General features: G+C 35.1%; 1 protein-coding gene across 2 annotated transcripts; it reads right to left on the minus strand.

Moving 5' to 3' along the window:
• Window positions 1-5,490: 5,490 nt before the first annotated feature.
• On the minus strand, window positions 5,491-26,337 carry LOC131595268 (uncharacterized). 2 transcript variants are annotated; one of them, XM_058867575.1, is made up of 25 exons: window positions 25,854-26,337; window positions 25,540-25,647; window positions 22,252-22,599; window positions 21,831-21,985; window positions 21,461-21,700; window positions 19,999-20,108; window positions 19,814-19,891; window positions 19,608-19,714; window positions 19,044-19,135; window positions 18,841-18,956; window positions 17,968-18,071; window positions 17,811-17,888; window positions 17,597-17,675; window positions 17,276-17,444; window positions 12,654-12,724; window positions 11,922-12,002; window positions 11,762-11,832; window positions 10,083-10,179; window positions 9,945-10,004; window positions 9,327-9,381; window positions 8,807-9,207; window positions 6,881-8,722; window positions 6,192-6,764; window positions 6,055-6,113; window positions 5,491-5,975 (listed from the first exon to the last, which is right to left on the minus strand). In XM_058867575.1, the coding sequence occupies exons 2-25, from the start codon at window positions 25,542-25,544 to the stop codon at window positions 5,780-5,782; spliced, it is 5,187 nt and encodes a 1,728-aa protein (XP_058723558.1). In that variant the 5' UTR covers window positions 25,545-25,647; window positions 25,854-26,337; the 3' UTR covers window positions 5,491-5,779. The 2 variants fall into 2 exon arrangements, with proteins under 2 accessions (XP_058723558.1, XP_058723560.1); XM_058867577.1 differs by lacking the exon at window positions 25,854-26,337 and having other exon boundaries at window positions 25,540-25,836.
• Window positions 26,338-26,836: the final 499 nt, after the last annotated feature.

The raw sequence follows: 26,836 nt of genomic DNA on the forward strand, positions 1-26,836 counted from the left end.
CTTACTAACAATATCCTGTCATCAATGCATATTTCGGATATTCATTTGCACATAGTCCTTTTTTTTTACAAAATAAAGGTTTATACAGAGATGCACATCCGTAAAATCCCCTGTTTAATTGTTTTTACAATTAAAATGAGGTGTGTCTAAAGATGCATATCATAATTCACCCAGAGCATTTTTCATACAGAACCAATTATATATATATATATGTGTGTGTGTGTGTGTGTGTGTGTGTGTGTAAGACCAGATTTTGAAACTGGAAAAATGTCTCAAAATTACCCCCATATTCTATAATATTAACAACATTACATACAAGTTGTATGTCTCAAATTGTATCGAGATTACATCATTGATAATATTACATATAAAAATCGAGTTACAATATTAGACGAAAACTAAAATGCATCAAAACATATGTCACCATCTAAATCTATTGGTGCTTCCTTCTTTGACCTTTTCTTATTTGATTCTCTTTCAATGTCGCTTAATTTGGTGAATTCTTCCATCTTGTCTAGAAAGTGATCCATCCAAGTTTTAGCCTCTTTTGTGAAATGTGTCGTCCACTTCAGTGATGTCTTTGGTATAGGACACCCTATTTTCAAAAAAAACTTGAACAAAATGTTGTATTTTAAAAGCCACCTAATACAAATGATGCGTCCGAATAGATTTTGAGTTGACCTAATCCAAAGTGGAAAAATGTCTCCGAAAAATCATATTGTGTCAAATCATTACACACCCTATCATAAGCATTTGTTATAACATGTTCAATTTCAGGGAAGCATATCCATTTTCTATCGGTGTTGGACCACTAACACATGGAACAAAAGAATAGAGAATTGTATCTTAATCTTTTCCTCGTTAGCATTGTGTATGATTCCCTATGCATCATCAACTCTTGTATAAGCTGATGGTGGATAAATTGGTGGTCCTCTTCTCCTTTACCGAACAAACTTGAAATAATTCAAAAACCAAACCACAATTGTCGTCACCTTTAATAACTACAATCCACTAAATATTTGTGCATAAAATAAGATATCTCTTCAATGTGGATGATTCTTTAAGAAGACGGTATGGGATATGCATCTCCGGATTCACACCAACACATTTACAGAGATGCATCTCTGAAATAGATTTTGGTAAAAACGAGATGGTTAACTGAAATATGAGGGGTGGTGTGAGTTTAGGTGCGTCTGAAGATGTATCTCCGGATACCAGTAAAAACATTTTTGGATTTTCAAAGGTGTGGAACACACCCTATGATAGGATAAGTATTCCCAAAAAAATATTTAGGGGATTTCTTAATGCACCCTATGCATTACAAGGGCACCACGTGAAAATACACTTATGCCCTCAGGTTTCGAAGATAAATCTCCAGACGCACCAAATTTCTAAAGAAATGGAAAGAATTAACCGAAGATGCATATATGTATAACTTACGCATATGCATCTCTAGACGCACCAAAATTTAATACAATTCTGGAAGAATACCTAACTCCATGTGCAATTATTCCGAATATACATCTCCGTAAAGTTTACGTAGATGGGTCTTCGGACGCTATTCATTCAAACATGCGCCAGAAGACATTCACCTTCCTCACTTACTCAAACTCTCTCAAAAACTCATTTTATCAAACTCTCTCAAACCCCATTTTCTCAAAATCTGTCAAACAACATTCAAGCAACACCAAACATCATCAATCAACTTCAAACATCCAACTTCAAGCAACATCAAGCAATAACAATCAAATTTAAGACATTATTTGTAAGCCTTTTACCCTTTATTGATTTTATATATAAATGTGTAGAAGTTGATGTTTAGGATATGAAATAGAAAGATTTACATGTTTAATATTTTATACCTAATTAGAAACAAGTTAGATAGGTATCTTTTTACAATCAATGGATTATTTTTGATGATTTTGGAGGCTGCATTCCGCCAATGGCGGTGGTTATAGTTGCAGGAAATTTCGGAGATGCATCTCCAGAATTTTGCAACGTTTATCCAAAAATCAGAGATGCATCCCCCTAATCAGTCTGTTTGCAATGTTTTACCTTTTTTAGAATAGAACTCATTGTGTAAAACTTGTCTTGTCTATTTACAAGAATTATGTCTGATAGGCAATCACGATCGGGACATAGTAGGATTTCACAACATGCATTTACTCGGAAGGAAAAAAGTCAACCATCGCAAGGCTCATGTTACCTCTAGCCCGGTTGATGCAGATGCATCAGGTTCCAGGGCTCATGTATCCTCGCCTTCTTCTTTCTCTTCCCGTAGCAGGCGAGGGTCCCCTCCTCATGCATACATGCCTTTATCTTCTCGTAGAGGACTGAGTTCACCTATTCAGGCACCTGAGGCAGTAGAGGTACCCGAGTCACCAGAGGTACCTCAAACACTAGAGGCATCTAAGTCATCCCAGACCCAGCAGATAACATTATTCCCCGAGGCATCCCGGGCCCAGGAGGCAGACCTTAGGGGTTTGGAGGAGGCCCGTCAGACTTATCATTGATGCCTCTTTACACATACCATGTTGTCAGACATATAGGGGACATACATGTAAAATTTAGTTGGATTCATTCTTTTGAACCTATGTTTGTTGTAATATTAAAATATGTTTGCTGGATTCATTCTTATTAAATTATGTATGCAGGAATGTGATCCACTAAAAATCATCAACCATGGGCGCAAGATTACCGGCCTACCTCAGCCTAATGAGTTGTCGTTTCAGGAAGTTTTGCAGTTATCCGGGATGTGAGACTTGTGCAAGGCCGATTATGTTACAGTTAACTATGATATGCTTTATGCATTTGTAGAGAGATGACACACATAGACATCATTATTTCATCTACCACAAGGTGATATGTCTATCACACTGGACGATGTCGCGTGTCGACTGCATCTTCCAGTTAGGAGGAAACTTTTAGATCATGAGAAGATTACCAAATAAGAGAGGCTGGAGTTGATGGTAGACTACCTAGGAGTTGACCTAAAGGCTTCCATGGAGGAGTTTGATACACCCAAGGGGATCATGCTAGGTTTAGCTTATTGACGATAGTGTTTACAGATGAGTTACTTAGAGCATACGAGAGTATTAGTGATGATGAGAAGGTAGTGCAACATAGAGCGTATGCTATAAGAACATACCTGTTGTATTTGGTTGGCACTGCCATTTGTGTGAACAAGTGTGCCACTTACGTGGATGTCATCTACCTGCGCTACTTCAAGGACTTTGAACGGATCCATGAGTACAACTAAGGCCCGCTTGTTTATTCTCCTTGTACTCTAAGTTATCTGAGGGTTGTATGTGGAAGACGAAGCAGGTTACAAGCAGTATCACACTTTTGATGGTAAAATTTCTTGGTCTTTTACTGCTTTTGTTTCATTAAATTATTGCAACACTGTTACTAACTAATGATTCGTGTTTTCCAACACTTTTTACACTTGGATCCTCCAACATTTCCCAAGCATCTTCGGCTGGTCATGTCTACTGACTTATACTGAGGACATGTCGCGTGCTTTTACATTCTCCTAACTTAGAGGGAACCAGACGACAGTTCTGTTTAGAGTGTATATTGACTACTTGGTAGCATAGGATATACACTTCCTTTCTTACATCGATCACCATGAGACGATTCTCTTTGATGAGATAGTCTTATACTCTGGATGGTTGGCTTGCGGGTCACATCTAACATCTTCTTATCTGCCTGAGTGTGTCATGCGTCAGTTCGGCTATATGCATTACATTCCCAGAGATTCTTCTATTTCTGCTCCTCCCACTGTGAAACATAGAGATATAAATGCTATGTTTAATGATTATGTTAATCATCTGGTACCAAATGAGGCACAGAGTACCATAGCTGATAACAGCTGGAGCTACGTAGATGGTTTCATCTAGTGATTTTTCCGGGTGTCACATCTTTATATGGTATGGGGGGCTCCACAAGATCCACCTAGACCAGCTCTAAGGAAGATCATGTTGTTAATGTGTTGCCTGGATGTCATTGTATCATGGAGATTGGGAAGGCAGTTATTAACGGAGGACTCTTTGCGGAAGACTCTGAGGCAAGGGGCGTTGTAGATGTCATGATGACGGAGGCTCGACAGTACAGGAGGCAGCATAGAAACATGGGGCACAAGGCCGAGGCTGGCCCCAAGTCCGTCATACGCGTTAGATTATAGTACTTGTACTCTAGATATATTTTAGGTTGTATTTTATTAACGAATCCGTTATAACTTTTGAATTGGATTTATGTACTATTGACTTATAACTTTATATATGTCATTTTCATCATAGTTTTACTATTGTGGAATCATAGTATACCTTCTAACTATTTGATCTAAAAAACACTTATAATTAATTAGAATTTACTGTCTGCATTGGATCCGGAGATACATCTCCGAAATAATAACACTTAAAAAATAAAAGTCTGTCTGAAGATACATCTCCAAAATAATCTAACGTTTACCAACAAAAGGTACATTCGAAAATACATTTTCGAAAACTGAAGGTCATTTTTTTAAATTACTAAATATTTTTTTCAAGTACATAGGATGGGTTAAGAAATCTCCAATATTTATGTTTTGTATTGAATTGCATTTTGAGTTGGACTATATTTTAATTTGGAGGCCTTATGCATCAAACTTAATTTAAGTGTCTGTTATAAAAAAAGTAAGTGTTATAACTTTTTTGAATACTTAATGTCAGACCATAAAATCGATTAATTCAAGAGAGTCAGTGAGTCCGTTTGTTTTGGCTTTTTTTAAAAATAAATTTTTATAGTATTACATAATTTTGGGAAAAAAAATTTTACAAAAAATTTTTTTTTAAAAGCTTCAAATGAAAGTTTTGTTTAAATAGTTATTCTTAAAATGTGATTTTAGATATTCATCTATATATGAAAAAAAAATTGGATATCAAAATTTCAAAAAGAGCACTTAATTTTGAAGCTATTTTTTGAAATACAACTTTTTTAAAAAGTTAAGATTTTGTCTTCAATAATGTATGTTTATATTATAGGATGTCAAAATTATTGTTTCATTTTAGAAAAAACGAATATAAAAATAAAACTTATAATATTTTGAAAAACGGTTTTTGAAAATCTATTTTAAAAAATACAAAGAAAAAATCCTTTTTTTTTTAAAGCTGCAACAAACAGGCCCAATATCAGACCATAAAATCGATTAATTCAAGAGAGTCAATAACACCATCCATTAGGGAGGTCTATTGAAAAAATTGTAAGGAAAAAAACCACGCTCAAATTTTTCCTTTCAAAACACTTTTTGTGAATAGTCAAAATAAAACCCTCACAACATAATCTATATATTTCGTCAATTCCTTTGCTACCTTTCTCCCAACAACCCCAAAATTCAACAAGACATGTATGTATTGGTTGCATTATAGTCATTCAAATTGAAACCAAAAGCATATTCTATTATTTATAGATCTAGAATGAAAAGCAACGGCAGTAATTACCCCAACCAGGAGATGAGAGCAAGAAATTCTATTTGTGCATTTTGCATTTGCCATCAATAAGGTGCCTCTGTACAAATAATGAATGGTAGCCGCAGAATTTTCCACAGCAAAATGCTACTTTATCCTGATATTGCTACCTCTAGCCTCAGAATCTAATTCACTAAACAAGATTAAAAAAAAAAAAACTAATCCAAAAGTACAGTAAAGAATCTATCTATCTATCTACAAAAAAAAATATGGGCGAAAATAGCAGCAGAGGCTGCCTTGACCATAGTACTGCTATGTTCTAGGGAAGCAAAGTGCTATAAAGATGAAAATGTTCGCACGAACCACTCTGATAAGCGTTTGATTTTGGCTGTCATTTCTGCATCCTTTTCAAAATATGAGGTGGAATTGGAGATGAAAATTGAGACATCATGCTTGAGTGCATCCAAACATCGGTAGTAACTATTCTCCAGCCTTAATTGTATCAACTCAATAGGCAGAGGAACAGGAAACCTGCAAATTTAACAGAAATATTTAAGCAAAATGTAGATACATTTACATAGTTCTGCTTCAAAAAGGATGGATTGAATACCTGTTTGTAAATTTTGTCTTATTTGAAATTTTCTCCAATTCATGCAAGCCATAACGATCCTGGATATTAGTAAATATAGAAGTTAATATTTACATTTACCTGCAGAGGAAAAAGACATATGGATTTCGGGTAAATACCTGAATTGTGTTGCTTGACTGCTGTAATTTGGTGAGAGCAGATAGCAGTTTATTTCTTGTGTTATCATCAATATGAGGCTGTTCCCATTGAGTATCAGAGTCAAAAAGCTCCCAAGGACTATGCAAATGTTCATCAGATAGGTCGCTCTTGTACCGAACACTATATCTCTCCCATGGACTGTCTGGAAATTCAGATGATTTGGCCTTCACAAACTGAATTCGACCCTCCCACCAATTACCTGAGGAGTTATCCTCATTCTTCCACCAAACCCTGCACTTATCCCTGCGTGTCCAATTTCTTTCGATAGCAGCGTCAAACCTAGTTCTTTCAACAAGAAAATCAGGGAAACCAGTCACTTCAGGTAGGGTTAATTTAAAAGTTTTGCCAACAACGCTTGAATTTGGATCCACAAACTGGAGGGTCATTTTGCAGCAGCTATCACCAGACCCTGGAACATGAGAATACTCAAGGCTTTGAACTCTACAATATTCTACAGCTCTTAGATGTCCCGCAAGTGACACCCAAGGTCCCGACTCTCTTTTACGGCTATAATCTATATACTCCTGGTGTCCCTGAAAAAGTGACATTTTCAAAGGTAAGCTTAAAAACAAAAACTAAGATGGTACATGCAAAAATTATAAATAAAAAAATATAATTGAAACAAAAGGTGTTCCTTATCATTACTAACCTGTCTTAGATATACAACTTCATCTCCCTGTTGAGGAATATATCTACATCCTTCCTCATGTGTTGATAACAGCAACCAGGACCCCTTCACAGCTGATTGTAGAGATTTTCTTCTATTTACAGGACTAGTCTCACGGATATTATAAGTAGACCTCCGATTCCTAGTGGACCTCAAACCAACAGTTAATTTTGAACAAGAACCCCTTTCTTCTTCCGAAAGTTTTCCTTTATTTGGTGAAACATTCTGAGGAATCCTAACCATACTAGACCCATTTCCTTGCTGCACTTTAAGATTACTCCGCTCATTATTTGGAACAGAAGTACTTTGTTCCAACTCTAAGGAACCATTGGTATGAAGAGCTTCATTTGTGCCATTACTGTCCACTGCCACATTAAAATTACTGTTGCTCCCATTTGAAGTTGACTCTCCCAAGCCACTACCTTCAGCTAAATTAGTCACAGCCTTATGTGATCTTGATCTTCTATAAACAGCTTTGAACATTTTATCTCTATTGGACCGTGGTTCTATTGAATCATGTGAAGTACTAACTTGTTTAGTCTGAGCATTTACTTCTTGACAACCATTTTCTCTCAGATTAGATGTCAATCTAGTATCGTTGTCATCCTTAACCACAACCACATGCTCTTCATTTTTCAAGTTATTATCAGCATTACAGCTAGATGCATTATTCTTTAGCACTGAAGATTTTGTTTCAAGTTTACATGGACTTTCAGGATTCCTTGAACCCCTTTTAGACCTTAGCTTTGTTGAAACAGTAGGAAAACCAATATTTTGTTCAGGTAGTTGGTCAGCCACATTCTGGCCGACAGATACAAGAGTAGCATCCCGAGGAATCATGCATGCAGAAACTAGTGATTCATCTTGATCCCTGTTATTGCTGGAGGATATGAGGGGTTCTCCATTCTCAGTAGGATTAAAAGCCTGGGATGTAGTACCAGCACAATTATCATTTATTTCTGGCAAACTTTCTGCCTTGTCATTTTGGATTTCTAAAGCAGGGGTTGGTGTACTGCTGAAGTCCTTGTCCTCTTTCTCATGCCCAGTACTAACATTTTCTTCTTCATTGAGATGGTTAGGAAGTCTAACAGAGTTGAGATTTGCACCTGGTGGCACAGCTTCTCTTGCTCTGAGAGGTTTAGATGAACGAGCCCTAACCTCCCCCCATCTAATTTTCTCCAGTAAATCTATACCTTTTGATACCTGGTCAAGTTTTACTTGATCTGTTCTTTCAATTGAAGAGGAACTTCCATTGCCAAAACAATAACCTGGCTCTGTAGAACATGGTCTGTTCCAATTAAAATCTGGAGATTCTTGAGCAGTTTTTGATGACGAGCCAACCAACTGAGCCTGGTTCTTAAACTCATGTGTGGTTTTAGATGAATCCCTATTTGGCAATTTGAGGACCAACCTCCTCCTGTTTACATGAGTCTCAGTCAAGTTATGAGATTTTGTATCCTCTGATTCATACAGTAATACTTCTTTTCCCTTGGAATAATTCCGTTGGTCATTTGGGGAAGCTCTACCGGATTCATCACTGTCAATATTAGACTCTTGCAATGTTGAGTCACTGTCTGAAGAATCATCAACCAAACTATCTTCTTCTCCTTCTATTGGAGTGCCTGTAATTCTTGAAAATAAATGCAGAGCATTGCGTGCAGCAGCTCTTTGAGGTCTGGAAGATTTCGATTTAGAAGATTTCCTCCTTGATGATTTTAGTTCACTTTTTCCCTTCCTATTTCGGCTACTACTGGCAACATTTCCTTCACACTCCTCCAAATTCCTCCTTTTAACGCGTCTCCCAGATGAAGTCATAGTCTCAATCTGCAGAGAAGAAAACAGGAATAATTTAAATTTCTTTCAAGCATAATTGAGTATTTGTTGTATATTTTCTATTTGTGCACTTACTCCGGTCTTCTGTTTTTTCCTTTTCGATCTACGAATGCTGTCCATGTGAGCGTCCTCATCGTCACTGTTATCGGTGCTGCAACCAGGATCACCAGAGGCACTGGAGCTTGAATATCCTTTCTCACCCCGCGAAGAACTATCTTCAGTTAAATTATATTCTGAATCAGTATCATCAGCAAACACTTCAATTTCTGGCACCCAATCCATAGCATCTATGAACTCAGGCAGTGGATCTGCAAGCATGTCCAAATCAGCCAATGGGAGCATATGATACTCTGGGTCCAGACTGAAATCAGGACCAACAGCAAGCTTTAGCGATGACGGGCGCCACTCGATGCCTAAAGCTCCTAGTCGTCTCTTTTGAAATTCACTCTGATAAGGTTCTGGGTATGGTATCATTGCTGAAGTTTGAAAGAGCATACAACAAACAACTTGTGAAAAAATGCGAGGAAAACAATGATTTTATATTATGCATCCGTGTGTGTGGGTGTAAAGATTAGAACTAAGAAGTGAAGCTGACCTGAATCACAAAGTGAATCTTGCACGTTTCGTCGATATGGAATGAGCTGAGTTTCCTGACTCATTAAATATAACTTAAATTAGAAAGCATGTGCAATGAGATTGAAATAAAACATGCCATCTAAATAAAACCCATGACATCAAAGACATTTTTAAAAAAATTGGGTTTCATTCATTGCAATTGAAACTTGTGTATCTACAAAAATTATTACAGAAGTAGTGGATATAAGGTCCACTCACCAAATGCATAGGTTATTGTGCCAGTGTGAAAATTACATATTTCACTACACTCCAACATTGGAATTTGTTGTATTGATATTCCGTTACTTATTTTTACTCTTCTTACTACATGTAACATGTGAAAGTTGATGTACCAAAATAATTATTTTATTAAACTACTTTTCTTAAGATATTGAAAAGTCAGTTTTGGCCAGGAGTATTCTAGTGCAAAATTTTTCCTTTAGGCTTAAATATAGAATATTTAATACAAAAGCCTCACTCCCTTTCCCCCACGGCCCACCCCATCAATAAAAAGATTAACCAGTAGGCAAGGCAGTAAGCAAAAAAAGATGTTCTAAGAGCATCATAAATGAGAAGGGCAGCAGGGCAATCAACTAACCTGGTCAAGTATATTACCATGTGTGTCTTGAATGAGAGGTCGATAATCACCAAGAAAGAACTGTTGGATTTGCAGACAACATTAGTGCCAAAACAGTAGCAAATGAGAGAGAGAAACACAACAGTTAACACTTAATACCTGATCATATTTGGCATCTTTCTGGGACTCACCTTGGCCCGTGCTTAATATATATAGTTGACCAACATCATCAGATAGTATAATTGATGTCCCATCCCTATGACATAAGGTAGTGTACATATGAATTCATGATGCATCATAAACAAAAAAGTCCACATAAAATAGCTATATTCCATATACTTAATTCCAAAAATATGAGCCATAAAAACAAAAAATGTCTTTGCTTCATGCAAATCATGATGTCTTCACCAATTAAGTCAAATTTACTGTATAGAACAACGTTAAACAAATACATGGTGCATGCTAAGACATACGAGCAAAACAATATCGGCAAAACACTTAAGTCACCGACACAACTCTGTTTTCTGATCAATATGTACTGCAAACAAAATAAAATAAGTGCCGTGGTGACACTAGATGAAAATAGAAGCTTAACAACCTCTAAGAACCATGTACACCTCGGTGTCTCATTTGTTATATTTTTTTATTAGAAAGGTATATTTGTGACAAGCTTAAAATTTAGTAAGTTTTAGCTTAAGGGAGAGTGTTAAAATATGAATAGTTCGGGGTGGTTCCAGCCAGTTTCTAGTTTTTGGTTTTGAAATTAAATTGGAAAACAAAACATGCTCGGGTAAAGGGCTGAATTGATTTTTTACTTAATTTGAAAACAATTTTCACTTAAATCGAAAAATACAAAAATATGTTTCATAATTCTTATTTTTTGTTCAACACTAACATGTGACAGACATTGGCTACTAACTACCACCGACCATTACTCCGGCCACCACTCTAGCCACCTTCGATCACCACTATGGCCATCTACAACAACCACCACCAAGCACCACTCTAACTGCCGCCTCTGATTGTTGTGCCTACTCGTCAGTCAAAAGGTTTACTAGAAGACTGGTCAGCCGTGCACTCACACATAGAGGCGACGAGTTGGATGTGGAGATTGTTAGAGCGGGTGTAACGCCTGTTGGAGGTGATTGTCAAGGGATTGGCCGGTCTTGAGGAGGCGGATACAATTACAGTTTCGTTTCCCTGAAATATCATCGGAAAGAGTGGTGGCATAAGTAGCAATCGTAGCTAGAAGAGAGAGACTACAGTCGTAAAAAGGAGGACATGCGTGGAAAGAGGAAACTATTACATTCTCAAACTTTTGAGAACTTATTAGCTGAGTAGTGACAACTGACAAGGCAGGTTATGGAGGATCGAACCAAGCTCAAGCTCTAGGTACCATGTTGAAGTTGTGGGAGTTAGGTTAAAGGAGGAGGAAATAATACGAACTCCAAATAATATTTTGATAGTAACTTGATAATGACTTTATACAAAAGACTAAACACTAATCCCTATTTATAGAGATACATAGACTCAAATCTTAAATAAATAGGAAATCACAAAGAAAGAAAGAAAGAAAGAAGGAAGGAAAGGACAGGAAAGAGAGAAAAAGAGATAGATGGAAATTAATCCTAAGAGATAATCTAAGATATACTATGTTTGAAATTTTATCCTAGAAGAGAAACAGACATTCAAGCATAATATTAAAGATATTATGAAATATTATTTTATTTTCTAACACTGATGATATGAGATAATGAGAAAAACTTAACGAAAGTACACACACAACCAATTTGATGCAAATAAATTTCTGAGCTAGCACACACTCATTTTGTACTTACGGAGAAAATTTTCCATCCACCAACTTGAAGCGCGATATCTCATATATCCTGATAGGCACGCCTTCCCATATCTGTTGACATAAAAATATGACAGTCATCTAAAACATAGAGGAATGCCAAAGCCTACAAATGAGCAAGATAATAGAAATTGGAGACTCACATCCCATACAATAGTTCTTCCATCATATCCAGCACTCATTGCTATCCGTGGATTAAAAGGATGAACATCCAGAACATATGTCTAAAATGAGCAGAGAGACAATAAGTTATTACGCTAAAAAGTCAGAAACATTAAGCATCAAAATTACATGTTTTTTCCCCTTCACTAAAATTCTTCCTTCAGAGGAAAAAACTATTTTAAGAACAAAATCTTGCTTAATAATATAAAATTCAATGTCAACAACTTCCAATAATACTGAAGCCTAGTCAGCCATGTGTTCAAATGATCGGTCCTAGTAGCCTTTGCGCTTATATCAGAAATTCAACTTGAAACAGAGTTTAGTTTCAATACCAGTTATACATTATTTCAACCCTCATTGCATAAGAGGACTTTATTTGTACATGTTCTTGGAAACAAATAACCATATGCATTGTAGAAAGAGAGAAAACGAGAAGCATATGGTGAAACTGTGTTTGAACTACACAGGAAAGTTGATTTTATATAGGCTCAAGATAATAAATATACAAAAATAAATATAGGAGATACAAGTCTTACTTACATTATATGCCTATAAACAAAAACCAATAAACACAATATTAAGAATCAGGTGTCCAGCTTGTGAGTTAATGTCATAAATAGTTGGAGCCACACCTCATACATTATGCACACTAAAAATGGTGGCGTAGTAAAGAGAATGAGAGACATGCCTAAATCAAGAAATTAAACACTTACAGATTCAGTATGTCCAGTCAATGAGTGCACTAAGCTGCCATCAGAAGCATTCCAAACACAGATTCTGCAATCTGCAAATTATGGTCAGATGATTAATAGACTACTACTTTCAAAATCACAAAACAAGAATAAAAGGGCCACTGCATTATCATGACAAGTGTACACAGCAGAATGCTTGAATCAGTGTGCACAGTGGTGACTCTGTACTTTTGCTTTGCTAGGATAAAGCAGAAGGGAGAATCCAAACTTTGGGCCAAGCCCAATCTGTGAAGCAGAGAACTAAAGGCACCATAAAAAAGTTGGGCCTTTGAGTAGCTTTTTTTTAGGCAAAGAAATCTCTAAATATAAGCTCTTTTTCAAACATAACCCTAATTAGTACTACTAATGTTCCTTAGAAGATGAAAAGTCAAATTAAATACACATATAAAAAGGATAATATAGTAATAATTATAAACAAAACCTACACAATAATAGAATAACCAATGCAACAAGTGCATATAAAAAAGGGAAGGAGCGAGTAGTAATAAGTAATAATAAACAAAAGAATAAATAACAAAGCAAGACAGTCAAATAAATATAATACTTATCAAAAAAACTATTATTTAGTAATAAAAGACCAAAAAGATTAATAGAAAAATATTAATAGTAATATTTACTAGTAAATATATTACTATTAGTATGATAAATGTATTTGGATATATATTTGGAAATATAATAATAAATTTACTAGTAAATATTACTATTAATATAATAAATATATTTCGAAATATAATAACTACTAGCGCGCACACACACACGGAATGTATCAATAAATCTAATACTACCAACAACTTTCTTAATTTCCATAATTTTGTCAAAAGGGTGTATATTTTAGAAACTAAATAGTATTTATATGTTTTAAATAAGTTATTTTTACTACAAACTTAGTAATTTATATTCGGGCTTTTAGTACATTAGTCAGACTCATTAGATTAGAATAGTCTTATATAAAGAGATGAGGAGGATTCAAGATGCCACCCCCAAAATTATATCCGACACCCCCCAATGATGGGTGTTATTACTCTTATGCCCTTACAAATAATTTTTGAAATTTATTTTTGGGTTTACCGGAAATTTCAAGAAAATACCAGATTTTTCCGAAATTTTTCTGAAAAAATTATCGGATTTTTCGAAAAAGCCGATAGTTCATTTTCGACAAAAAAAAAATTTACACTACCAGAAATTTCCGATAAATTAATGCACTTTTCAAAATTTACCAGAAATTTCAGTAAAATTTGAAATTTCCGGTAGTATAAAAAAAAATTTATTTTTTAAAAAAAAAAATCAGACTAAAAATTTGGTACATTACCGGAAATTTCATTTTTGGCACCCCTAAATTTGTTCATGGGCAATTTGGGAATTAAGAAAAATTGGGGGTGCCAGATATAATTTAGATCCTCAGAGATTGGTGTTTATATTTTTAACATACTTGAAATAATGGTATCAGAGCCTATCGATCGGACCTTAGACCACTCACCGTTTAAATCCAAGCACCAAGCAAAAAGAGTGATGGGCGTGGGAGGGTGTATTGAGAAGTCCCACATTCGTTGGAGATAGAGACTTGAAATAATTTATATAGAGTGGCGGTGCTCACCTTACAAGCCGGTTTTATAAAGATGAGTTAGGCTAAACTCTAATATGGTATCAAGAGCTCTCGTTCGAGAGGATTTCGCTTCCGCATAAAAAAAACCTAGCCACCTTGGTTGTGATTCTTTTTTCAAAATCCTAGTTGTCGTCATTGCGGGTTTTTAGGTTCAGAAACACTGCTCACCGCACAAAACACGGTTCATCTGTGGTATTGTTCATTGTCGGTAACACGATGAGTGGTTGTAGACAGCAGATTCTCACATGGAACCTAATGCAAAACATTGGAAAAAAGGAGAGGTTCTTGTGGACACCGGAATGTATCAAAGATTGGTTGGTAAACTAATTTTTTTGTCTCATACTAGACCAGGCATTGCCTTCTCAATTAGTGTAGTAAGTAAATTTATGCATTTTCTTTTTGAGAAACATCTTGAAGCTATTTACAGAATCCTAAGGTATCTGAAAGTTTATCTAGGAAAAGGCTCATTTTTTAAGAAGACTAGTGAAAAGAATGTTTCTATATTCATTGATGTTGATTGGGCAGGATCAGTAACAAATCAAAGATCAACCTCTGGATATTGTACCCATGTTTGGGATAATCTTGTAACTTAGAAGAAACAAGAAACAATGAGTAGTAGCAAGAAATAGTACAGAGGCCAAATTTAGAGCTATGCCTCAAGGTATTTATGAAGGACGGTTGATCCACAGAGTTTTAGAAGAACCGAAAGTAAAGATTGAATCTCCGCTGAAATTATACTAACAGTAAGGCAGTCATCAACATCTCATAATCGTGTTCCACATGACAAGACCAAGTCCATTGAGATAAATGGCAACTCCTAAAGTGTTTCTCCGTCATCAGAATCTGAGACCCAATCACCATCACAAAAGGCTCTTAGAGATGGGGCTTGGTGAAGTGTAATAGGAGACAGATGGAGACGATGATCAAGAGTACCTTAGAATTTTTTTTGAAAGCAACCCAATGATTCTCAAAAAAGATGAGACATGAACTGGCACACTTAATTTACTGAGTAGAAATGCATTCCTTAATCTACTCATTTTCAAGAGTCCATTTCGATATTACATGAGGTAACATTCCTTGACTCTTTAACCTCTAGTGATTCAATTCTTGAATATTCTCATGAACACGAATCATAATCAATCTCAATACCACCTCCGCATTACAAAGATTTACATCTTCCAATTGTTCTTAAGATACCACAACCTATACTAAAAGGTCACTTTACCTTTTCTACAACTACTTAAGGTTCAAACATTTTTCACCTTCCCCTAAAAACATTCCTCACAAGTCTAAACACTATAACAATGCCTACATCTCTATCTGAAGCATTGTCTGACAGAAAATGTAATCAGGTCGGATAGAAACTCATGGAGTAGATTACCGAAGGCATTTGCTCCAATCAGAAAATTGAATAATGTCAAGGTGATATTATTCAATTGAAATTTACACTAATTTGATGTGAAAAATGTTTTCCATCATGGATATACTTCCTGGATACCATGAACATACTGCTGCCAACATTGTGTGCAAGTTAAAAAAAGCTTTATATGGATTGAAGCAATCACCGCGAGTATCATTTGGAAGATTTACTAAAGTTATGGTAGGTTTGGAAGATTCACTAAAATTATGGAAAGGTTTGGACTTCAAACAAAGTTACGGAGACCATAATCTATTTATCAAACATTCTAAAATAGGGGGAGTAACATTATTATTAGTGTATGTGGACGGCATTATAGTGACAAGTGATGAAGAGGAGCAACAATTTGGAGTGGGAATCTTGTGACTTGGAGTGTGGAATTTTGGGTCACATGTAAGTTTGTCTCCTACAGATCATCGAAATCACTTGGAGTGGGAATCTTGGGTCTTGAAGCGTTATAATGTCGTCCACATACTTATTCAAGACAAGGTGAAAAATACCAATATTAAAGCTAATCTAAATACAATTTGGTTGGCTACAATATGGTGCATTTGGACTATGAGAAACACCGTCACTTTTGATAACGTTCTTTTTAGCTTTGATGAGGTGATTTCTAACATCATGTATTACTCTTGGAGATGGGTTTGTATTAGGGAACCATCGCGTAGGATTAATTTTTATGATTGGTATAAATTACCATTATGTTTTAACAACGCTTGCTAGTGTATTCTTGTTGTAAGGGTTGCACCCCTAGTGCGATTTCTTATAATCATTGCTTATTAAAAAAAAATGTCGTCCACATACTTACATCACTCGGAGCAGCAATTGTGGATAGAAAATCAACTACAGGCTATTTCATTTTTTTTGGATGGGAATCTTGGGACTTGGGAGTGTAAAATAACAAAGTGAGGTATCCAGATCTAGTACTGAAGCAGAGTTTGGGGCGATGGCACAACGGATATGTGAATTGCTATGACTGAAAATGATCTTAGAACAACAACAACAACCGAGTTTTATCCCAACCAAGCCTTAGAAGACTTGAAAATAAAGAGGGATGAACTAATAGGACTTTATTATGATAGTAAGTCTCTAATTAGCAATGTCCATAATCTAGTGCAGCATGATAAAACCAAACATATTGAAGTTGACAAACTCTTCTTCAAGAAAAAATTAGAGTGGTCTTATTTACACTTCATGTGTCACTTCCCAAGACAATCTTGCAGATTAACTAAGGGACTGAATAATAATAACTTTGAAAAGATTGTTTCCAAGCTGGGAATGATAGATAATCATCCACCAATTTGAAGAGAATGTTGAAAATAATTTATTTTTTACTATTATTAGTAGGGTGTACAATGGGAAGACTAGAAAATGGAACAGAAGATGACAACCACATGAACTGGTAAGAGTAGCAACTGTTTAGTTGACAGTTGATTATAATTGTGGGAGGTGCGAATAAATAGGAAGGTAGTAGGAAGATTAGCAACTGTCCAGTAGAATGTTAAATTGTAACAGAAAACACACAGTGAATAGGGAGGAGGGAGAATTAGTCAACCAAATTACCCATAATAGCTGCAAGAACAAAGCGGTTGTCTAGGCTCCAAACAATCATATTTACACCTCGTGGTGTTGGTAGAATTCTCTGGCGTGGACCACCTCTCTGAGGTTGTGGAGGCATAGGTGGAGATGGAACTTTGAGATGATATGCACGAGCCCAGCGACCACTTTTTCCCTAAATGGAATAAACTTAACAAATTAAAATAAATACAACTCATTGTTAAATAACCAAATTAATAGTTTTCAATTTGAATAATAAAGTAGGCAAAACAGCTCGGTGGAGGGGGGTTGAAAGGATCTGTAGGAGAATATATTTGAGAAACTTACATGTGACCTTCGTGATTTTGGAATCCATATAATAGCACTGCCATCGCGAGAGCAGGTAACTATGTTATCATGATTCAACCTGGATTTGTAGCCATTTAGATATATTAGATAGCCGAAGCATTGAGATCTAGATATATGACATTTCTTGTGAGAAGCAAAAGAAAGGAGGAGCATGACAGGAGTTAGATCATTCCAGATTCTACTTCATACACACCAGGAGTTCTTAAATTTGGGAACATTTTCCTCCTTCCAAGTTTCTGTTGCGGAAAATCGAGATGCTACTGCACATCCACTGCAAAAGAGGTACTGAAAACATCAGCATGCCAGAAAATTCATATATTAAAATTATATAACGTGCTGAAAATACTAACCTAAATTGCACATAGTTTACATCATTTTCATGACCAGACAGGACATCTATCTCATGATTTGGTTGGTCAGTATCTTCCATACTTAGTTTACAAGCATTCCAGACCTGCAAAGCCTTTTGAGTTAGCTCGGAAAATTGTGAAGCAGGATATCCATTTGAACAAATTTAGATCATGTTTGGTTTCGTTATATCACCCTACAACCAAAAATCTCTTCTCTTAAACACATTTTGATTAAGTTTTTCTAAATCTATTTAATAAGATTATCCAAATATGCATTTAGATCATAGCTATAAATCTCATAATCGTGTCACGACTGACCCCAATGCTATAGCAGGATATAAATTTGTTCTAAATTCTTAGAAACTGTCTACAAAGCAAGTTTTAGGGTCCATAAAGTATTGAATAGCCGATAAACAATAAATATATTGTTAGCATTTGACAATCATACAAATATAGTCAGTGACCATATCAGGGTGGTCAGAAAATGGTTAAAAACTAGAAGGTTCTCAGTAACTGGCAGGAGATACCCATTAGTTGATGAAAGCACGAAAAATAAACAAGTACTAAAACGAAAATTGTTGAAGTGATAGAATATGAACATTGATTTCCTATAAAAGGCTTAAACAGGGATGAAACAACATTTTTTCTTTGGAGAAGATTAATCCATATTCAGTCTCTTGAGAGGTTATTTTTTAATGAAATAGACACAATTCACGAGTATACGCAAAAAGATCAAAATAAAGGGGCGACAACAAAAATTTAAAAATAGATGGCTATTTATAGAACCTACATTTGCTAGCAATAATTTAAAGACTACAAAATATGCTAATGCATCTATGTCACTGTGAAGAAGTGGTATATATTTATGTATACCCTCGCAAGATTATCAGAGCTACCAGTGACGAAGACAGTTCCATTAGCATTAAATGCACAGCAAAAAATTTGATGACTCGGGGGCATTGTATTTGAGGATTGGCCGCTACTCCTTCCTGAAGCCAATTGGTTATACCAAGTTAGTTCTTTTCATCAAGAAAAGGTGTCACGTCACAATCATAGCTAACAAAAAATCAACTAACCAACAGAATCAGAAGGCCTTGGAACATATAATCTAGGACTTGATTGGGTATGCCTAGCATCCCATATCCTACAAGTTCCATCATCAGAGGAGCTGCAACAAAAAAAAAAAAAAAACAGTTAATTCATAATGGAAAACCTGGAATGCATAACGAAAGGGCAATCCACAGAAACCACTTAAAAAGGTTAAATGCACACAATAATATCTGAATACATCACAGTTAATTCATCAAGAGTTCAATACAAACATAACTTCATGCAATATATCTGAATGACATAGAGAAAGCATATTAGCCTGTCGTTTGAGAAAGTTCACATGTTGTATCCAGCAAATTATATACATTTAGATGAACATGATTACAAACTGGGACTTAAATACACCTCATGACTGCATTGGTACCTACAATATTACTAAGAATATTTGTAAAATTAAATGAAACTATTGCATAATTTGCATTTACTGACTCGACCTGCATCCATACTGCTAAGCATGCGACTTTTTTTTGCGAAATCCAACCAATAAGACTATCATAAACTACTTGTCTTTCTTTAATAAACAGACTTACGATAAAAGCTGGTAAACAGCATTAGGTCTGGGACTAAAGGCTATGGCTGTAACAGCTCCAGTATGTCCCCGCAAAACTGATATTGGTAAGCCGTCTGGCAGGCGCCACTATGAAAACCAAATAGTCAAATATGAAGTGCCGAGAAATTACAGATAGAAGGGAGAGAAGATACAAAAAAATTGTTAACTTCGTCACAGAAAGCTTACAACTCGAATAACACAATCATTTGATGAGGACGCAACTAAAGCATTGTTTGAACTCACAGCCAAGTCAGTAATGTCACCCTATCAAATATTGTATTTAATTCAATCCAATGGTCAGCAAATATTAAAGCAATGCAAGTCTATACGAACAGGAGAAAACATGTTTTGAAGTACAAAAAAAGACTCACTTCGTGACCGCGACAACTGGCCAAACTATATGCAGTTTCCATTGACCAAACTTTTACAAGTCGATCATCTGAACCAGTAATAACATATCTTCCTGACCGGTCAAATATAGCTGTAGTATAAAATTGAATCAGTTGCATGACATTATTAAACAGCCCAACTCCAAAACCACAGAAAAATTCAAGAAAAACAGCAAGGGAAATAATACTCACATTAAGACCCACACAGCATGAATTTAAGTCATTTTGGAAAGGTACAGTAATTGAGTTTAGTTAACTTAAAATATCCTATATATTTTAAAGGAGGGAGGAGCTTCTCTTGTCCTATTAATTAAGCGCATTTATGTTCATTTTATGATTGTATGACATCATGTTTAATGTATGGGGCATTTGAGTAGAAGGCTTTCTCCTTTATGGGTGAACCTTTGCCCCCAAACTGCCGTGTCATAGGATTGTGTCTGTAGCTTCTCTTTTCCTGTTCTGGCTATTATGTGTGAGAAGTTTCAATTTCTGATATCAAGGACTGGAAATGGGCACCTTTGATGCAGTCTAAATTTTACAAGTTCCTTGGCGTTTGATATACATTATTTTTTGGAATATTTTATTCTCCCCTTAATTGTACTTCCTTCCTTTCCTCTTTAATAAAAGTAATCCAATACCTTCGGAGAAAAGGAGAGAATAATAGACTATTCTCGGCTTTTCAAAACAGATAGGAAGTGGACAATTCATGATTATTAGAAAAGCACTAATGGAACATAATTGAAACAAAAGAAAAGACGCTTTAGCTAACCCGACCTAATTGGATTGGGTAAAATATGATCTACGATCTCTGCTATGCAAAAGGAAAACTACAAACTTGTCATTGACAGAGACAGCAGGGATTTGAAACTCTTGGGCTATGTTTGCGAGTTTGGAAGGGAGGGGAGGGAAGACTTCCGAAAACGAAATATTTAAAATATATAGAAAAATATTTGACATTTTTTGAAAAAATGATGTTGTTTAGAATGATAAAAGAGTCATTATAATTACTAGATTTTTAATTTTCAAAATAGTATAACAATCCAAAAGATATTTGGAAAATTTATGGAAGCCTTCCAAAACCCTCATTCAATACAATTTTTGAGTTCCCCCATCTTATGGGGTTTTTGGTGTAATGAATAAAATCAAACCCTCCAAAACCCTCCTACCCAAAATCTTTTTATTCTTTTCACCCAATTCTTCATATTTTCCCAAGCCCTCCCCTCCCTTCCCCTCCAAACTCGCAAACAGAGCCTTGAGGTTTTCACAAAAATAAAATAGAATACAAGAATAAGGATGGAATAAAGCTAAAAAACTGTTTAAAAATATAAGAATTGTATGGAAGAATAACCAACAAAACTTGGAAGTTTGCTAATGCTCAGTATCACAATACTAAAACTTTTACAAAAGGTTAAATACTTTATGGTATTAATATAGAATAGCTTACCACAATAAACAGCATTTCGGTGTCCTCTAACTCTCTTGATATTTTGCATCTTCTGTACCATAGTAGAAGGCTTTGCAATGGCATAGCATGCAGCACGTATAGATGGTCCACGATGGTGTCTTGGAAAACCACCCCCGATTTCCCTTAAATGAAGTCCATGAACCTGATTGGCTTTCATATGAGGCCAGCGCATATAAGCAGGTGGCGGTTTGACATCTTCATTCACTTTATCCTTGTCATCTATAATAGAGAAAAAATAAAATAAATACAGATATAGAAAGGCAAAGCCAATTCAATTAAAAACACAGTACTAAGGGTAACCCAAAGTGTCAAAGTCATAATAATTAAAGCATAAGTAAATTAAACGTACGGTTCAGAAGTGAAAATGATCCGCTTCCCAGAAGAGTGGGTACATCAGCTGCATTTGGAGTTTTTCCAGTACCCGTGCCTGGTGACAGGGAGGCTCTATTTAACAACAATTGCTTCAAAAGCTTTACCAAGTGATCCTTTTCAATATGAGGGTACCTATATAATAATTAATTGCAACATCAATGAAAATATCACTTTGGAAAGCAATACATAAAAATAGTTGCACCCTCATTTGGTCACTACATACACAGCCCATAACTAGCAATCAAACAACTATACTGTTAACACAACTAGCAAAAAGGCCATGAAAATGAATGAGAAAATAGACCAGTGCTGATGAACTTTCAAGACCTTAACAAGGTAGAGGCTAAAGGGAAAACACAACACGAGCGATACACATTAAACTAAAGCATTGTAAATACCTCTCCGCCAACTTATTATAGCTTAAAGGAAATGATTGACCATCATCGTGGGCAACTCCACTGCATGCCCCACTCCTTGAATACCAAGCATGGTACCTTCTAGGCAATAGTTGATTCTCCATAAGCTCATTCCAAAACTGTAAATAAGTTTTATGACATGGCCCGCCAGAAAGGAAGTGCATAATGAGAAAATAAACCTCCCCAAGGTCAACATCCACATCCATGTTACGATTCTGATGTTCCCCATCAGGATGGGTTTTCTCAGGGATCTTACTGGAAAATCTCAAATGTTTCAAATTAACAGCAGGTGCATCACCGGAAGGAACACACTTCTGCAAAGCCATATCCCTGCAAAACATCAGAAGAATATGTAAATCACCAATCTCAAAAAACACCCTAAAGTTTACAAAATTATGAAAGTAAAATCAAAAGTTAATTGTCACATAAATGGTTAGATAGAAAAGCAACAACTAGCAAATAGCCAATATTCTGACCTTGAATTCATTTATCAAGAAAGGATACCATACCATATAAAACAAAAACAATATTATCTATGATTTTCTTGTTTATCATGATTCCGTTGTCTCCAGAAAAACAAGATGATAATTACCACCCTTCTATTCCATTTCCACCAACTCAAGTCAAACCACTACAAAATTTTAATTTATCCTAAAATTAAGCAATTGACAGAGAGACATGACTGCGGAGCATTTAGAACATCCCAGCTGATGATCCTAGTCATAAATAACATCCTCAACAGCATACTAAAAATTGAAATAAAAATATCTTTCAAAGGAAAGCAAACCTTTTATTCAATGCTGCCATGATCGAGAGATCTTGCCAAGGATCGGGACGAGGGTAACAAGATTGTATAATGTACGATCGTAACAAGGATCATCAGATTCTACTAAAATTACCTAGGACCGGGCGGGGGTTGCAAGATCGAAAATCGCAGGATTGTAAGATTCAACCCAATTGAAAAATACACACACATTCCATAAACTAAGTTAACCCTATTCCATATAAATATAATTGATTAAGGAAATAAGTAAATTATTTGTAAACAAGTATTTTATAGATTATTTTGTTTAAATAATATATTTAATTAATTTAATAAAGTTGGGATATTTGAAATTAATTTATCATCCTTTACTTGAATTATTATTGGGCCTTCATGGATAACACAGCCCAAACCAATGCAATTGTAGAACATAACACAGCACAGCGGTTAAAAAACAAAAAAGAAAAAATTAAAGACTCGTTCGTGTTTTGAATTAAGTTACACATAATAATAATAATAATAATAATAATAATAATAATAATAATAATAATAATCAAGGTTGTTAATCTCGACTAGAGAGTGTAGGTAAACTCGTATAGCATACGTAAACTCAACTCATAGATGTAGACTTGACTTGTAAACTCTTAAGAGAACTCTCAAGAGTTTACCTAATATTAAAATAAAAAACTCATATGGATGCTCTATGATTAGTGTAAGCTAGGGAAGATCTGTAGTGTTTAATTGGTTAGATGAGGAGTGCTAGTAACACTCTCTTTTCAACACTCTCTCCAACACTCACTTTCTTATTGGTTAGAACATGTGTGGGTCCCTCACTTTGGAAATGGATCCCACATAAAGTGGTAGGACCCACACATGTTTGAACCAATAAAAAGGTGAGTGTTGGAGAGAGTGTTGAAAAGAGAGTGTTGCTAGCATTTCTCTTGGTTAGATTTGTGTGTCAGTAAGCATAGGGGTAGGCAATGTAATAGTGTGGTTGATTAAAGATTAGTGTGCTATTTGACCATGGGGTAAAAGCACATTGTGCCTTGTAAATGGCATGGCCTCCCACCTTAAGACCTAGCAGCCTTGTATATGATGTGGCCTCCCACCTTAAGACCTAGCGGCTCATCAACTCAAATCTTACCATACCACAGAGTAGTGGATACTAAGCATAAGAGGGTAAGGCAATAAGCGCACTGTATTTGCTTTGAGGAAATGCAGAGCCTTGTGCTTGACATGGCTTTCCTCAAGTTAACATGTCTTTCTGTCGAGGCACGGTCTTTAAGATCTATCTCCAAAGCACAGCAATATTTGATAAATCGTATCTAAAATCTGCTCAAATTAATGCCTAAAGAAATAGCCCCTTGTTTAGTTTGGACATCTGCCGATTGCAATGATATTAATGAAATAAGCATGCATCAAATGAGGATGAATAACTCTCTTCTCTTAATTTGAATTCTAAGCTACAACTATTTATACTTTCATCACCTAAAAATCACCAACAAGTCTTTCAAAATAAGCACATGATTCATCTATAACAAATAATGAGTAAGAAATTAACTGCTTTCTAAAGTCTCACTTTAACCTAAATTGCAGGTGAACTTTTCCTTATCTCTATCATTTTGTTTTATTAATACCATTACCACCTAATATAAGGATCACAGGTTCTATGGGATAACTGATTCAGTGATTCTCTGTCATTTCTAGAAGACATAAGTAACTCAAAGAAAGCATGATTAACTTAATTTTAGTAAGCCCTACAATGCCACATCAATTTCAAAAAATTTAGCAACTTATCACTCCAACTATGCAACTCTTTAACAACTTTAAGTAAGTCCCACATGTTATCTCACATTTTTATATTTCTTAAAAATGCATCCAATAAGCTACCTCAATTTTTTTATTGTTACGAACTGGCTCTTATATAGGAATAATTCTTGCAATAGTAGAACTTGCAAGAACCGGTTGTTACTGCTACGAATCTTACTAGGAAATGTCATTGTAGATGACCCGATACAGCAGCCCAATAACACCCAAAAAAATTCAAATAACTTACAACAACCTACCTAAAGAAAGCTATACATCCCTCTAGTATTCATGTTAAATGAATCAAATATCACCCAGTTTCAAATTGCCCCATCTAACCCAAAATATTTCTAAAAAGAAAACCTAATCAGTATTTCTCTTAAATCACCAAGCTATCTAAATATAGAACATGAAGAAAAAACAATCAAGCGAAAGGATCGCCAAACATAAGCAATTAAACAGCAAAGAACAATGTCAACCACTCACTCAGCCTTACATTCACTTTCCAAAATGACTCACACATAATCAGAACATAACTGAATAACATCTGCATCACTAGATGAAATATGCATCAATAAAATTAAAACATACTCAAATTTTCAAATCATATGAAACAATCCTAACATTGATAAAGTCAAATTCCATTCATCACACATCAAATTAAAAATCCAAAGAGCATAGTAGTAAAAAAAACAAAAAACCTCATGAACGAATGACAGATTCAACCAGAGAAGCAGTCTCCAATACTCCAAAACTCTCCTCTGCAAAACTCAAACCCTTCCTTTCACAAGAATCCATCACACATTACTCTGCAACATTAAACAAACCATAACCCTAAAATTCAATACACCAAAATTTCCAAACCAAATAAACCAACTTAAACACTCCAATAAAAACCAATTAAACAAAATCCAACACAAGCGGCAAAACAAAAATCAACACTACTCCATCAAAATTAACACAAAAACATATAATCAAAATTTCAAAAAAGAATATTTAACATTATCATTCATACAATTGCCATGAATAGGAATGAGTCTGCAGAAGTATAATCAGAGAATTTCAAAGATAGAGAGAGTGATGATGTTGCACTGTGCAATTCGAAATTGTGAAGAACGAGTCTCGAGTGTGGAACACGCGCCACAATGCGAGTCTGGAATCAAAGAAGAAGCTCTGTGCAGTGATATAGAACTTTTTTTAATTATTATTTTTCAGTGTATTATAATAATTCAATAATATGAGGATGCACAGAACGAAGAAAAGATAGAAGCAGAGAAAGAAACAAAATATAAGAAAGAAGAGAAAGAAGGGATTGAACAAAACGATGCGTTTTGAGGCTTTGCGGTTACGGGTTCGGCGAAATATTTTCGAGCATCAAAAGGAAAAATATTTATTAAAAATATATAAATAAAAAATTTGAGGCGGTTCCACACGCGCTAATGAGATTCGTGCAGTTTGGAGAAATAAAACTGTAAACTCTCTAAACGACGTCTTATCGGGTTTGGAAGTTAAAACATTTTAACGGATAATCCTAATCATTTGTGATTCAATAGGTACTATATGAAAATAAATGTTTAATCAATGTTAAATAGATAAATTCTATAAATGGCTGATTGACTTTAAAAATATTTCTAAATTAAATTTGAACTTTTTTGGTGAAATTGGCTAAAAAGATTTATAGGTCAACTTACTTAAAAATAAAAATAAAATATACATAAATTTGAAAATGCATGAAAGAAAGAGAAACTATAGTAAAAAAACTAAAATCTAAGCAACATAAAATTGTAAAAGATTTGAAATATAATTTGTTAAAAAAATTAATTGAAAAATCAATGTTTTAAAAGTTAAATGTGATTAAAAAATATTAAATATTTTGAATTTAAACTACAAGAAATTCAAAAGACACTAAAAAAGTGTGCGTGTGTATGGCCTAGTGGTAAAAGCTTTGGTCTTGAGGGTGTGCTCCCCTCAAGGTCTCAGGTTTAAATCCGACTAGGC

This window comes from Vicia villosa, linkage group LG4 (genome assembly GCF_029867415.1).
Source record: "Vicia villosa cultivar HV-30 ecotype Madison, WI linkage group LG4, Vvil1.0, whole genome shotgun sequence".
NCBI lineage: Eukaryota > Viridiplantae > Streptophyta > Magnoliopsida > Fabales > Fabaceae > Vicia > Vicia villosa.